The sequence below is a fragment of the Crassostrea angulata genome, chromosome 1, assembly GCF_025612915.1.
Source record: "Crassostrea angulata isolate pt1a10 chromosome 1, ASM2561291v2, whole genome shotgun sequence".
Lineage (NCBI taxonomy): Eukaryota > Metazoa > Mollusca > Bivalvia > Ostreida > Ostreidae > Magallana > Magallana angulata.
Genome location: NC_069111.1, coordinates 37,136,984 through 37,154,097, shown reverse-complemented (window position 1 = coordinate 37,154,097; position 17,114 = coordinate 37,136,984). Strand labels below are relative to the sequence as shown.

General features: G+C 33.2%; 1 protein-coding gene across 2 annotated transcripts; it reads right to left on the bottom strand.

Moving 5' to 3' along the window:
* Window positions 1-6,779: 6,779 nt before the first annotated feature.
* On the bottom strand, window positions 6,780-17,112 carry LOC128177089 (X-ray repair cross-complementing protein 5-like). Of its 2 annotated transcripts, none has more exons than XM_052843630.1 (20): window positions 17,033-17,112; window positions 14,510-14,591; window positions 14,043-14,156; window positions 13,596-13,670; window positions 13,440-13,487; window positions 13,116-13,170; window positions 12,303-12,396; window positions 11,956-12,034; window positions 11,494-11,601; window positions 11,249-11,325; window positions 10,639-10,722; window positions 10,247-10,343; window positions 9,922-10,036; window positions 9,631-9,719; window positions 9,305-9,433; window positions 8,939-9,050; window positions 8,376-8,537; window positions 7,775-7,875; window positions 7,473-7,571; window positions 6,780-7,184 (listed from the first exon to the last, which is right to left on the bottom strand). In XM_052843630.1, the coding sequence occupies exons 1-20, from the start codon at window positions 17,095-17,097 to the stop codon at window positions 7,068-7,070; spliced, it is 1,902 nt and encodes a 633-aa protein (XP_052699590.1). In that variant the 5' UTR covers window positions 17,098-17,112; the 3' UTR covers window positions 6,780-7,067. The 2 variants fall into 2 exon arrangements, with proteins under 2 accessions (XP_052699590.1, XP_052699601.1); XM_052843641.1 differs by lacking the exon at window positions 17,033-17,112 and adding an exon at window positions 16,837-16,894 and having other exon boundaries at window positions 6,781-7,184.
* Window positions 17,113-17,114: the final 2 nt, after the last annotated feature.

The window sequence follows — 17,114 nt, the reverse complement described above, 5'->3', positions numbered from 1 at the left end:
GTGTCGTATTTATATGTACAGCGGAGGCTGATACTTTTAGTTCAATTAATGTATACATGTATGGATGATGACAATGATAAAAGATCACAGGCACTTGCTAAAGTCAATTGGCATTTTATTTGTGAATAAATATAAGTGATGTCAAGAAAAACATCAGGTATAAATCTCTTACACGTTCTTGTCAAACGTCATGTCTCTAGCAACAGTAACATTTAATGGGCTTTTTTCTCTCTTTATATTACAAAGTTTAAATTGAGCTATGATGACAAACGTATTAATTAGATTATGCCATGTTTTAATGACACGGGATTAAGTCTTTCGAAACACTGGTTCATCTAAATTGTCTTTAGCTAGAGGGTGAGGATGAAAATTCATAGTAAACTGTTCATCTGATGTCTATTGGCCGAGAGCGATGGCCAAAAGATGATTTATTATATTGAATTGGATTGAAAGAAGAACATATGCACTGGCGAATTTTGAGGAGCCCCCCTCCCCCCCCCCCCCCCTTTGTGATCAAATTTTTAAAAATATATGCAAGACCTATAGAAGAGGAATGTCAAATCAGTTTTGTTGTTATCATCGTTCTTATGATATGTCAAGTTTAACTAGAATAGCTCATAACAGTGTTTTAAAACACCTCCAAAACCCGGGAGCTTCCGGCAGCCTTAAGGCGGCCCCAAGACCCCGGCCGCTCCGGACCCCCTTAAAACAAATCCTGAATCCACCATGCACTGATATTATCCATTCATTTTATATTTCACACACAGTGTGCTATGTTATGTCAGGAAAAATATTATATTTCTGACCTTCTTATGGACCCGGATAGCAGCTATATTCAAGTTCTGACTGTGGTAGTCTTCACATGCAAATGTTGCGTCTCTTGAAACATCACCTTTAGAATTACAATATTTTCCATAACGTTATTGTTTTGCGACTTTTCGTATCGTATAAGAGTGCATATTGCGAAAATTGATTGAAACTGTTAAATAACGCTCCAACTCCGAAGTTCCAGTCTCTACCTTTTTACAAATTCTAAACTGTACTCAATTAGTCGTTTCTCCTCTGGCGTCATTGTCAGTGTTGAAATAAAAAGAAATATACAACAGATGAACCATGTTGGTATTATACATGTATTTATTTGTTGTTCTTCACTTTTGTATGTATCTGCTCGATCTCAATATCATCTATCGTTAATTTGTTCATGAGAATATTTGCATCGTTAGAACACCAGGTCACAAAAGTTTGTTTTCAGTCTATTATTTTGTTTCGCTTAAAAAACATCAAACAACCACGTCAATATGCATACTTTTTTTTCTTCAAAAAAGGCCTTATTGTTCAAACCATTTATGACGTCACTGGCCAAAGTATATGTTGATTGTTGCTAAGTTATAATTTTGGATGCATGATGTATTTTCCTCGGAAGTATCCGATTAAAGATATTGACAATTCAGGCAGAAATTTTAAATTATGAGAAAAGACGAATTTGATTAGTTATGTCTTCGCCTTGGTTAATTTATATATGTCAGTGCACTATATTTATGTAATTTTTTTGCCTGTATATTTAAATGAACCTATCAATTGGTCATCAATTAAATTTTTTGCCCGATCACGAACTCGCGCGATAAAATCAAGCTGTTTACACCTGACAATCCATTTTATTGTCAAACAAAAAAAAATGTCAATTGAAGGTATGTAATTATCATACAACATGTGTTGTGAAATTTTAAACGTTTGAATGACACAATAAAACGTGTGCTGCATCAATAGTTATTTCACAGGGGATAAAAAAAAAACCCAACACTTGTATAATAGAAAAGTACGCGATGTGTGCTCATACGTCCTTAGACATTATAGAAGAGTTTGCATTGAAATGATATCATAAAATTTAACTGTTGTGCTGCCATATTCCATTTTTTCTCTTATAAGAAGATGGGGGAACAAGAGCGCAAATGATCATTTGGTTTTGTCGTAAAAAAAACAATTTCAAATTAATTTTTTTTCCAACCAAATATACTAGATGATGTTATATTACAAGTTTACAAAAGCACAACATCTAACTACACTCAGTTTTTAATATTTTAACAAACGACAAGAAAAAAAATAAAATCCAAAGTTTTGGTGGTATCGAATCCACAACCTAAAAACCCTTGCTCTATAATGTCACCTAATGTCTGGTGCTCTAACCACTGAGCCATTTCAGTCACAACAAACTTCATTGTTAAATGCTAAATGCAACTTCAACCACGAATTTACGGACTTGTAGTATTTCTCTTAAACGTTTTGAAGTATAGTGGGTCATCTCTACACGTTTTTGTTGATTGAAATCGGTTTGATATCCTTTAAACCTTATATAGACTATGACAAACATATGGAGCCCAGACCCACTCTATAAAGGCCCTGTAACACCAAGCTGCGTCCCCACGGCGTGTTCACGGCGTTGTGAAATTCATGGAATCGCCGTTGGATCGCAAGAAAAATTCAGAAAAAATGTACAGTTTTATTTGAAAATTTTACAAGAGGAGATGTCACGGCGTCCTGACGGCGACCGAGGCGTTCATACGGAACTCCCACGGCGTGTAACTGCGTTTCCACGGAGTTCTACTTGGCGATTAACTGCGCTCTTGTCGAGTCTCCGCCGAGCGCTCATGACGTGCTAAGAGTTTTTACCGCGCGTCCACGGCGTGCTCTGCGCGCTGACTGCGTGCACAAGACGTTCTTTACTTCTTGGTAGGTTAATATTAGTTTTTACAATTATATGGGAAACAAACAAGAATTTACAACTAAACTCTGTCCCGAGTTTTTGCTTCCACCGCTTTTTGCTTGATGTTTCAATAATAGTAAATACCTTTGTGCTCAAATTACGCTCATCCACTAATTTGAAAAATGTCCAGATTATCTGTTTTGAAACGCCCCCTCTACCGCTTCAGGTTTCAATACACATCAAAAAATTGAAAGTCTACGGAGATTTTGCATTGCATCAGCCCGGATGATAATGTTAAAAAATTGCGCGATGTATTCCGAGTTTATTCCGAATGGAGAAAAGATGTAAACATTTCCCATTACAAATCTCCGTAAGAAAATTGTTTTCGTTCCTGTGAAATTTTATGAGTGAAAAGGGATAATTGTTCAATGAAGATATCTTGGATATATTTCCTTTCATCGATTTCATTTGTATGTCTTTCACAGGTATGTGTATTTTTATTAAAAATCATCAAAAAGTGATGGAAGCAATAACTTGGGACAGACTATAGTAAATAAATGATTAAAAAATTGCTTTGATTTTTGAAAAGGTACATTGTAATTGAAACATAACTACTTCTAAACAATTTGTGAAGGACTAGGACAAAACCCTTAGTAGTCAGGTCTACAAAAAAGATCCTCTATTAGTTGTTACAAAACATAGAAAAGGTGTGAAAACATCAGAACCAAATGGCATGAATTCCATTGATAGGTCTTGGAATATTAGCAAATGCTACTTTTTACATAGTCATCTACTTCCAGTTTGATAATTATTACACCGCTTGCAATTGTACAACAACCATTGTTCGAGTTTTCGTGGTCTTGATGACAACACACTAGAAACGCCGTGGGAGCGCGGTACAAACGCAGAAGGAATGTCACGAGAGCGCGATGAACGCAGCAGCTCATTGTGGTCACTGTGTGAACGCAGCCAAGTGAAAAACAACTTGTTCAAACGCTGTGGATGCGCAGTGAGAACGCGATAGAGACGCAGTGAGATCCCAAAGGACTCCGTGAGGTCTCCGTTCAAGCGCAATTGACTTACCACTGCGTCTACACTGCGATTAGCTGCGTTCCTTGAGCGCGCCGACGGAGCTCTCGTGGCGCTGTTGGAGATCATACAGCGCTGTCACGGCGACCTCACTACGCTTCTACGGCATGTTTATCAGAACGCAGAGCCACTGTGCGTATTTTGTGCATGTTCAAAGTGCGCGCCGTCGCATGGGGTTCTAAAATGTTCAAGGCGATCCCACCGCGACGGACGAAGATGCCGTTGCGTTGTTACGGCGCTGTGGGAGACTCTACTGCGTTTACCATGGCGTTTTACATTATTTAAGGACGCAGCGGGATCGCCGTAAGGACGCAGCCCCGTGTGACAGGGGTTTGAAAGAAAAGGCATTGAAGTTCTAAAAATGACACTATTTGGAGGTTTTGACACGCATACGCAGGTTTAAATCAACCTATTCTAAATATTTAACATATTTAAAGGTTATATATCGATGTTATGGTAAATGTACATTGTTTTCAATGATTTAGAAAGAAATTATGAGATTTGTTCATACCAGAGACATAAATAACAATAATGTTATTTATGTCTCTGTTCATACTTAATTTTATGGTATCTTATCTATCCCCATATAGGCAGTTTACACGCCTTATTCACCCATCTTCTTAATCTTTTAACAAACTATTAACAGTGTTTCGAACGAGCTTTCTGCGGGTGGTTCGATTTTTAGTGTTTTACGCATATTAAAAGTGTTTGATTTATTTTTCGTTCAAACAGGCTAGATATAGTTTTTGTGTAGTAATTTTATGAACCCTTAAAAATACTTTTCTATGTTATGGTTAGCTAAAACAAATTTACTAAAGGCAAATCTTAAATATTTTGTTGCTATTATTTGCGATCGTGAGTAGAATTAAAAAGATTATAGTTTGCATAGGTCGATTATGTATTGGTTATTGAATTTTTATATCAAATTTTGATTTAGAAAAGTATCTGTTGAGTTTACCTAGAGATGGTTGATTTAATTTTTTTAAACACAAATACTCATAAAAACAATTTAAAAGGTCGGGTCACTGCAGTGTTATAATTGGGTCAGTAGGTCATCCTTGATTTACTAGTATTAATGTTTAAAATTATTTTAACTAAAAAAAATTTTACCCCCCCCCCCTCTTTTTTATACTTTAGAACCATTTTAACATAAACTTGGACTTTGGGTAGTCCTTTCAAACAGGCCTGTCTATTTCATTGCTGGCCATTCAGCCTTGGCTCTCTGAAATCAACACGATCTGTCTGGCTTTTGAGTTACGACAACGCAATCGGTGTATATTTCCCTTGAAACCAGCATCATTTTTAACTTAGAACCATTTTAACTAGAGCTTGGACTTTGGGTAGTTGTGTCAAACAGCATTGTGACGTAGGCCTGTTTATTTTATTGCTGGCCATTTCAAATTAAGACTACGCAGTCGGTGTACATTTCGCTTGAAACCAGCGTCATTTTAAGACGCAAGAAATATATAGTCACAAGCCCAAGGTCTTGTTAAAATGGTTCTATTTTGACGCGGTTACATCCTACTGAAAGCCGAAGGCCTCGTTAAAATAGTTCTATTATAAAGAAGGGGTGGGGTTATTTAACTTTTTGTAATATCAATAAAATATATATAACCAATTAACCATATACATGTACATACAGTATTACCAGAGCCTCCATAAAGTGATTTCAAAATTTATAAAAAAAAAAATAAAAAAAATCAAGACATCAAAATACAAATGCTAAACTACAGAAATGGATAAGTACATTTTTTTCTATCTTAAAAGAAGGTCCAGGAAATAAATGTGTTATAAAAATTTTGCAAATCCCTGTGGATAACCACATGGTGTTCTTGAACTGTTCCCCCTGTACGAAAGGAGTGTCGATATCCTGTGTTAAAGTGTTAGGACACATCCTGGTTTTCACATGCTTTAAAATAACATCATTCTACTATCAAATACAATAGGGAAGTAGTTTTTTTTAGCAGCGCAACACAGTTGCTTGTCTGATTAATGGGAAATTATGAAAGCGCACCCTATTCAAATTCTTTGCTTTTTTCAAATTCTTCCATTTTTAGCCATTAGATGCATTTCAAAATGGATAACAAAGGTGATATTGTGATGAAAAACCTCAACAATAACAACCCCAATTCAGAGTTAGGCCCATGAAATGTAGATTATAAGTTGATGTTCAACCAAACTAAGATACCCTGTTGGACAATGAACATATAGATATAATAGATATGTAGATAGGTTCAATACAGCATAAAATGGAGGATCGGTGTCGAAGTCCCTAGGTAAAACTGTTAACCAACTTTTTTCTTGTGCTTGAAATTTACGCGCGGTTCCCAATAGCCTCATCATTGTTAATATTTATTGCGGAAACCAGTCCTTAAATGTTTCTAGTTTTTCAGACAGTCTACTTCTTAATCACGAAAATAAGTCGTTGTGGACCAGTTTATATATGTCTGATAAACGCGAAATGAAGTAATTGCAAATAAAAGCTATAGCATTAAAACTGGCAAAATCTTTCATAATCTTAAGGATTTTTCTTTGAAAAAGTGAAACAACAAAAACAGTTTTAACAAAAATTTAAGAGTTCATGGGCCAGAAATAAATATTTATTATGTGTATTCCACTTGAGACGTTTCCATTACATAAGTGTTTATTCCTCTCCAGTATTCCTGTTTTGTGTTAGAAGAAGGAAATTGATTTAAAGATTATCTATTTTGAAATAACCCTAAAAATTGCTCTTATTATGACTGTAGTGTTCACAGTTAATCTTTACTCTATACCATAGGTGCAAAATAAAATCTAGCCCCACAAATCAACTTTCCACCCCCACCCCCAGGAATATTAATGATCCAAGCACTAATTGTTTCCCCTCATCCACGAAGATTTTTGCTCACTAAAATGAATGATTTTAACATACAATGTATTCATTGAATAACCAAGTGAAAATATACTATGTACATTCAGTGTAAAGCTGCCTTCTGTACATGCTTAAAAAAGATGACAAAAGCTTTTTTATGTAAATGCATTTACTCACTATCTACTATGAAATGAAGCTTTATACACATTCCTAAAATTGGAACAAACAAAAAAGAATTACAGTGAACTTGATTCTGAGAGTTTTTTCAGTGTTGGTGGCCAAGTGCACATTCCAAGAAAGAACACAGCTTCTGTCTTCATTTTCTCTATGAACAATTAACACTGAAGTCATCTGCTACAAATAAGTGGAGTATGAAAGCCTCTCTATCTCTCTACATGGAAACCAATCTGGTTTAGTGTCTTCCTGTTACACTCCAAAATGGTCATTAATGGCATCAATCAGGTCTGCTTTCTTGGTACCTGAGGCAGTGATCTTCTCTTTCTTCACAATCTCCTTCAAAACTGCCACAGTCAACTTCCCCAGCTGAAAGAAAATATTTCCAAAATTAGTGACAGTACATGAACAATATCGTTTATACAATGCCATTGATGTTGATGGTTAGCTGACATACAAATTGGTCAAAATTTCCCAAAGAATTGCTTACTACGTTTCTACATGCATGAACATGCATACTGGCATTAAAACACTTACATGTACAATGATATATTCCAACCATAATGCCTTCAATCCTCAAATTTACAAAAAATTTTAAAGGAATCAACATCTCTGTGATAACTAAAAAAACAAAAAAACAAAGAAATCGACAGTTACCCTCCCTTCTTCTGCTTCCTTCTTGACATCAATGGACGCAGAAGCATCCGCGGTTTTGGCTTTTTTAGCTGCTGCATTCCCTGTGGCCCCTCCTGCTTTCTACAATTCAAAGTAAAGATTTACAGTAATGTCAATTCCTAAAGAAATGCAAGTAAATATTATCCCTGTAAAATAGCAAGAAGCATTCCAAGCAGATTTAATTCTCAATTTTATTCATAAATATCAGTTATTATTTATACAGTTTAAGAAGTGTATTTCATAAGATTATCCACAGAACTGCAATCTAGAAACTCGGAAAGTACCCTCTTTTTGGCCCCTGGTTCATATCCACTTGGAAACACCATGTCTTTAAAGTTATCAATAGCTTCTCCTGCCCTCTTTAACATTCTTTCATCATCAGGTACTAAAAATAAAATGATTTTCATTTAGCAGACTGAAAAGTCTGAAACTTGCTCAATATTCATGGTTTGTAACTACAGTGAAATTCTACCAGTACATGTACATGCAATATGGTCTAACAAAGTGTTCTGCAAGGTGTTGTGAGAACATCCAAATAGATAAAAGTTGCCAGATTTTTCCATATAAAATTCCCTTAAAAAATTTGTAAACCATTTTACAACATTATCATTTGGACGCTTTTCATTTTTAGCTGTATATTGAATCCTGAGGAGGAATTTCAAAACAAACATTTTGGGCCTTTTTATTTTAACAAATTGATGCATTTTCGATACAAAGGTACATGTATATATAAATATTAGATTATCAAGCAAAAATGGATAGACATGCAACTTGGGACAATCTGTAGGTATGCTGTATGCTTATTTCCAAGTTGTGCTCAGTACGTTGTATATCTATCAATGAGTTGTGTTCAGATTTAACTCTATACACCAATAGGATACTTACAAGTGAAGTCCTCCACCTCCTCTGGCGCTGTTCGGTCCAGGGCCAGGGCCTCAATGTTCCTCCAGTACTTCTGCAGGGACGGGTTCTCAAAGTTCTCGCTGTTAAATGTAAACTTCATCTTCTTGATCATCTCCTTGGCCTTCTCAACCTGCTCAGACCCCGCTGAAATGTAAAGAATAATGTCCATGCTCATTTTGTATTGGTATACACTTCTTTCCATGATAAATATTTAGCATTTGAAAACTGACAAAATTTCTGAAATGTCTGATATCTTAGGAGGCACAAATTTTCAATAAAAATCAATAGTACTAAGTCTTACAATTCATCTTTGCATTAATTTTGCATATGAAACAATAAGTATAATATTAACCAGTATTTTCTTTAACATTTTCAGCTAAAAAATGGGATTAATGTACCAAAGTTCAATGGCATGTTGATTATAAGGTAATGCCATTACATGTAGAATATTTTTTTTCAACTTAAAATTTGCATTTGTAACAACATAATTTGAATAAAATATTTCAATTTTACAAAGAATCTTTTAAATATTTTTTATGTTTCACCTTTTGGCTGCTCCTCAAATTTGACTTTTCTGAAATCGTCAGCAAAAGGGAGATAAATCACATGAAATCCAGGAGGTGAAATCTGTACATTCTGTTTATCAAATTCCTCTTCCTTAAATCATCAAAATGAATTGAAATTAGTCATCTATAATTTTCAAAAAGCAAATAGTCAAGAGATGCAGCAAAATATGGTTACAGCGAACACATAACAAATGCATACTTATGGTAAAGTCAATTCTCTTTAACTTTAAATTTATCATAAACTGTTTGCATATACATGTAACATTTTTTGTTTATAATGACTCAAGAAGTTTCGTTTCTGGTGGTTCACCTTAACTGTATTTTACTGTATTGCTACAAGTTTACCTGGGGTACAAGAGCCACAAAGCGTGGAGGGAAGTTCTTGCCGCTGATGTATTTGCAGATGGCAGTTACGTCCCTTTCTAGCGACTTTTTGAGTAAAGCAGTGAACAATGTTGTACTGCCTGTAATAGTCTGAAGAGAAAAGAATAGGAACTTGGATTTACATGTAGGTCCCATGACAGTAATATTCCCAGTATCATTGATGCAAAGGAGAGATGAACCAAAAATGAAGAACAACAAAACATATGAGAACCCTACAATTACAACCAATAAATATACATCTATGATGATTTCAAATCTTGTATTAAAGTATCTTTGCAGGCATTTACCGTTTCATCTGGATAAATAAACTGTGCTGGTTTTACGTGATAGTATTTCTTTAGAAGACTGGAAGGCTTGAAACCCATTAGTTTGAAGCCTGAAACGACCAAAGTATACCTCCATTTAATGTCTAAATTTTTATTGAAATAAATGTGCAGAAATTACAATATTTTGAACCTATTTTTCCAGCTTAAATATGAGCTATGGAATGGAAGTATTTGTGAATTCTATAATTAAGATTAATGACCTAAATGGCTATCATATAAATTAATTATTTTTTCGTTAATTACTCATCTTACTAGTCTCTCCAAAGTTTTTGATCTGATTAATTTCATCGTTTTCAAAGCTGATCCTTTTTCCTCCGTAAGTCTGTGCTTTCTTCAGGTCCTGTGGCATCAACACCTCACCAGTTTCCTACAAACAATGATAAAAAAAAAATATGAACCAGGCAACTAACATTTTTTACAGGTTTTTCATTACTTAATTTTGTAGATTCCAATGCGCTTCATAATTTGCTACAGTATCTTTTACATGAGGGATACCCATAAAATCCATGTAAATTAAGGTCCCTTCAAATTCTGATGATTCCACAATAAATTCCACTCATTTCAAAGTCACACTCACCCTAAGATAGGTCTTGGAGTGAGTTTTGAGTTCTTCATTGGTGTTCCTGGATAACTTGACAGCTGTGGGTTTATAACAAGGACGGACAAGTGTGTACCTGCAATAAACAAACAAATAAACTTGTCTCATTTGATATTTATATTTCACATCTATTTACTTCAAACTCAAGTAGCAGTCACTGCCAGTACATGTATAACTGTATCTAGTGGTAATAAATCAATATATGCATACAAATCATTTAAGAAGCAACCCCATAACAGGTGAACAGTTCTAAATCCTATTTTAATTATGAACTCCCATATCTAATTAAAGCTCGGCCTATTTTCGTCCATCATATTACTGTAATGCTTTTTTAAGCCCTGTCTCTTACTTATGTTTATGCATGTACTTACACTCCCACTCCTAATTCAAGTCCAGGTCCGAGGGTCAAAGGAATTCTTCTTAAGGCTCTTTTCTTGTGATCTTTTGATCGAACTCTGCAATTTCACAAACGATATATGTTTCAATTACTTTCTGAAATTCAAGTATTATGTAATAATGTATACTGTACTTAAATCTGAACATTTTGGATGATAAATTTTCACTACTTGTGCTTTTCAACCTTTTCAAATTTAATCAAACATACATGGACTACCAAAAAATGATACATGGATTCATTATAGACATAAAGACATAAACATATCAAATACTAGAAAGAATATTTGTTTCAAAGCTTCAAAATGCCATTCTCTGCCTTATTTCTACATCAAAACATATTAATCTAAACAAAATTTATCTCATAATTTAAAATTTAAAAAAATCTTACAAAACTCTAAAACTTACTTGGCTAAAAATAAGTTCTTTGTAGTGTGTTCTTATTGCTTTTCTTTGATTACACAAAGTATGTTAGGTTTAACAAATAAAAATTCTTTTCCTCCTTGGTGCAGTTTCATCTATAAACCTGTATAATTTTTTTTAGCTACAGTATTCATTTTCTTCCTTTTAATGAAGGCAACAAAGTACCTTGTAAGAAGTTCCTCTAGTCTTTCTGCTGGGTTAGCTAGTTCTGTGAAATCATCATCAGCACTATACAACAGGTCCTAATCAAATAAACACATCAAATCATAGCTTATTCTCAGAAGTAAAAGCCTAACATTAATGTTTTATATCCCCCTCCAATTAATAATATACAATAATACACTAAGAAATACTGGTATTTCTTTTTTAAAAGTATAAATCTCTTACAACCAAATATAAGTATGACTCACTTTGTAAAATTTATCAACTTCAAAACTTTCATTGGGTTTCTGGAGATGCATCAATTCCAGTTCTATTCCTGTCTCCTTTAGATCCCCGGCCTTTGTTTTGGCTTGGCGCTTAAAAGTTCATGGAAAAGCGTACATATAGTATTAATCTGTATGGACAATAAATATCACTTATTGTTCAATCGTAAATGAATACCGAGTAACTAAACCTCTTAACTGATGGTACATTTTCAAGATGGAAATTGGTTAAAATGAAAAATATTTGAAAAATATTTTTCATTCTTTCGTACACAATTCCATTGAAAATGTTTTTATCTTTTTAGCTTCTTTCCAAAACCCCCCTGCTTTTAAAACCTTTTCCTATTTTGACAGAATCCCTTCTTCAAGCTGCACCTTCACTTTTAAGAGCCCCTTTCTTTGAGCACTTTTCATTGTTCACAAGCTTCTGAGGTCCTCATTACTTACCTGAAGCTGTGGGGCACCGGCATGAGGATTGTCATTATTTGTAAACAGCATGATGCGCTTAAACCCCACCTTCTGGGAACTACAAGATTAAATGTGTATGTAAATAAATCTAATCACTTTAAAAAGCTACTAAATTAACTTCAAATGATAAAAAGCTTAGAAAATGAAGATATTTCGTATGTGCCAACTTTGTGTTGACCGAAGTTTGTGTTGTGAGTGGGCCGAAACCCATTCAAGCACCTAGTCCTGATTCAAATAAACCACTGAAGCAGTTACTCTACTAATATGCAAAACTGTGAGTTTTCCATACAGAAAGCAATTAATGAGGACAAGTAAAAGATACTGACCTGTTTGCAAACATATTTTGACATGTCCATAGTGCATCATTCAGAGAGTAAGCTGTGTTGTGGCCATAGTCTTTCTCAAAACTTTTCATACCATCTAGAAATAAACAACATTCAATTAGTAACACTGTAATACAACCACTGTAAATAACTTATTTTATGCAAGTACTGACTCCTGCAATTCTTCCACTTTGTAAATCACAAGAAAATAATAATTCTAAATTAAAATACAAAAGGTACTGTCACATGTTCAACAGAAATGTTGCTATATGTCAGGAAACTCAGTATACTGTATTTTATATATGTCAAGTAACAGACCGTAACATGTTTTTAGTTATATCAACAAGTCAAAGTTGTCAAGATATACATGTATATGTATTACAAACATGTCATGATATATTTCATAGATCATTATATAGGTCCTACCAACATATCATGATAAACGTTTTACCAACATATCAAGAAATAAGTCCTACCAACATATCATGATATAGGTCCTACCAACATATCATAATATAGGTCATACCAACATACGATGATATAGGTCATACCAACATATCATGATAAAGGTCCTACCAACATATCATGATTAAATTCCTACCAACATATCATGATAAAGGTCATACCAACATATCATGATATAGGTCATACCAACATATCATAATATAGGTCATACCAACATAAGATGATATATAGGTCATACCAACATATCATGATAAAAGGCAATCATATCAACTTGTGAAGACACAGTTCATAACAAGATGTCAAGATACTAACATAACATAATTCTTCATGAATTCTTCATTGCATACTTACCATCAATCAAGCTCTCCAACTCTAGGATTCTTTCAGCACCTGGTTGCTCTAATCCCTGAAAGATCATAAAGGTAAGATTGATTGATTTTTTGGTTGGTTGTACGTCAGCTCAGGAATCTGAATAATGCTACTTGACATGATAAACATTATGTTTAAAGGGATATCTTCTAAATATACAGAACTTATAACAATTTTTTTTTTCAAAGTGTTTTATGTTAAACTTTTTACATTTAAAACATAGTTTAGACCATACATCTCTATAACTTACAGGGGAGGAAACAAAAACTTGTGTCTAACATGTGCATTAACACAAGGCTTACTTACTTGATACACATAGACATGCTTGAAGTCACTAGGATTCTGGGACTTTTCCTACAAAAAAATCATTTTCAGAAGTTGAAAGTACACTGCAGACATTATACATGTACACTGTAAAAGAAAAACTCATTTGTTACACTAAGTAATCAGACCATTTCTTACAGTTCCATAGAAGACAATCCCTACAAGATCTTTATCACTGCTGATAATCTTGTTCTGCAAAGTGGTTTGGGCACACTAAGAAAATACCAAAATAATAGTAAATTACACAGTCAATCATTGGTACATTCATTCAGGGACTTTTGTATTGAATCACTCATACTGTTTGACAGTTTTTTCTCTTAATATGAAAACCAGTATAATTTATTTTCACAACTATTTTCATAATAAAATATCTGTTAAAGATATTTTGAGGTGTTTTTATGGCGATTTGAAATTTTGCTTTATAATTTACCAGTGTACATTACCTTAATTTTGAAAAAGTTTGGTATTAAGTATCAAAATAAGCCAAATGTTCACCCTGCAGAAATGACCTGCTATTCATTAAACAGAAAAATATTAAAAGCTAAATTAAATAGCATTTAAATAAGAAGTTTAATCTATTTTTACCCTCAAACAAAGTTGGAAATGTGACTCTTCTTCTTCATTGTCTTCATCATCCTTGTCAAACATGGACTTGGAGCAGTCAATCAAGAAAATTAAGCCATCCCTCTGTGTCACTCCCTAAATGACAATCAAATGGATGCATCAAGAAATTAAAATTAATAAGTTTGAAAATTAGATATTCAAGTTTTTGGCCTTTTTTTTTTTAAATCCGTAAAAATAAATTAAATAAATGAAAAATATCTAATATATATATATATATATAATATACAGGTACATGTATTTAAATTACATTCAGTGACAAACACAAACATACTTCATTTTTCCACTGTGGTAAAATATCCTCCATTATACACAAATTATATGTTAACATAAATTTATGAAATAAAAAATTGAATTGAGTCATTACAGTGTTTCATACAATTCATGATAAGTGAGCAATTAAATTTAAAATTGATACAAATTCCATTTACTTGAAAAGTGAATTCTTCCTCTTCATTGTCATCATCATCTCCAAAATTTGCAAAACCAAAGTCTGCCATTTCTTTCTTTACTCTGTAATATATGAACTAAATAAGTCATGTAACAAATGAGTATTGGCTGATACATGTATTTGTTTATTATGTAATTATTGTATTCATGGTGACACTCCTTAAATAAGATTAAGGGTGAAAGGAACATTTGTTCTAGATTTACATGTACATATAAACTACATGTACTGGTAAGACATATAAAAGTGTTCTGAAATGGCCTCAGCAATGGTCACACACAAATTGGCTATTGTCAAAAATTTATAATCTCTATGATAAATACAAATCTTATTAAATAAATTTCTTAATAAAATTATTTCCAAGAAAAATAATAGGTATCAGTACACTTTATGATAAAATTTATCTTACATTATCACTATCATAATAATACTAACTCATATTAAATGTAAAAAATGTTCAAACCATTTTTCTATAGTGATTGCATGATGTAATAAATAACAAAATATTTCACAAGTCTCCATGGCATACTGTATAATGTCCACGGCGCCAGTGGTCAGGTTCAATTCCCAGTCGATCCTTACTTTTACGCGGGTAGGTTAAGGCAACTCATAGTTTAATGACCGTCAAAATTATGATCAATTTAAAAAATGTTTATTTTTATGAAAACAGCGCTGGATATTAATACCAAGTGAAAGAGTTCACCAAGATATTATTTTCTACTTCGGAATCGACTCAATCTTTGAAGCTGCCGTGCCATGGTATCACGTGACAGTTAAAAATAGATCACTTTTTTACCTTAACAAAAAATCAAAAAGTGTAACACTACCCCGAAGTTCATTTGTATGTTTTCTACAATAATTCGATTGGAAATTAGTTCATGTTTATTAGTATTACTGCTAGAATCCTATTGTACATCGCATAAAATAAATATTGTAAATATTTATCGGAAACCCTCTCAACTTCTAAAATTTCATTGAAAATACTACGTATTTTCTTTAAAACAACAAAGCACAGGATTCTAGCAGCACTTTTCATGTAGTTTAGGTCATATACCGTTGATATTTACCAAAATCATTTTTCCTAATATCCAGGGTAGTGTTACACTTTTGCCATTTTTTGTACACACTGACAGAGGAAAGACTGGTCAAGCCATATAAATGTCGATCCGCTTACATTATAACACTCGCTGATTAAACAAAATATCCATGCCTGTATTATCCTGATTACATTCGAACTGACACTCATCTAAATCTTAGGTATCTGTATTAAATAAGTCTTATTTCGGCATTGTTTACACTGCATTCCGATAATTTGTCTCCCGACATGATCTTCTCTTTTAAACATGCTTGTGACGTCATCAATGATAATTATACGTAATAGAGAGAAATCGAAGATATATTCAGTTAGAAGAGTTTCTAGTGATATTTTATGTCTGTAATTTTTATAATATAAACCAGAGATAAAGTTAAAATCGACATGTTCCTGAGTAAAATATGACATCATGCTGCTTATTGTGACGTCATATCGATCAGAGGAATTTGATCGCTGTGAGTTACCTTATCATACCCGCGTATATTTGAAATTTTATTAATAAAATGATGTTTGTTTAACATCAATAAAAACATAGTATATGGTATTTACAATTCGTCATCTCGCAGTCATATGGCATTGCATTTGCTAGGGTATGACCCTTTGGCTTAAAAAAATAATAATAAATCACTCCATAATTCAATCTAAAAGAAAACCCTCGATGCACAAAAATGTAAGAATGCCATAAATTATGTCTCTACCACATTTATACATCTTTTTCTCCATGTGACAATGAAGCAAACAAGGTTTAGGGTAAACGATAATTGTGGTAAAGAGACCCTGGGTGAAAGGACCCTGGCAAAAATGTAGCAAGGGAGAACGAACCTGATACCGTTCATATCCCTGTGAACTTAATTGCTGTTAATTATTTCTCAATAACAAATATCATGATGAATAAATAAAGAATTGAATACATGATTATTGGAATAATGTATATCTAATAATTTATGTGTAATGAGATATAACAAGTAATAAGTTATACCCCACTTGAGGAATCATATCCCAAACAGGCTATTATATCCCATTAAGGAGATTGCTCCAAACCTATTTAACACAATCCAAATTATGCTGTAAAGTATAACATTGTTTAATCTACTTCTTAGAAGAAAACAAGACATTGACAGTTCGATCGTTACAAAGTTCCTAACAAAATAATATCGCAGTAGTTAAAATGGGGTAGCTGATGCATTAATTATCCTTCTATAATCTTTTATACTTACAATAAATGTAAAACTGCACAACAATCAACTCAAAGAGAACAAATTCGAGATAAAGGTACACAGATAGAGAAACGAAATTACCAAAATGATAGTTCTATTGTAATGATTTTCCTAAGATTGTTTAAAAATAAATTATATATTTACTCTATAGCTTTACAATGAATTTGTGCTTCTTTTTTAATTATTTTAAACAAACCTATATTTTCGATTTGTAGTTTTCTGTTCTTCAAAATTTTTTTCTCTAAAATTGGCGCCAGGCATGCGCACGGAAAAAAATC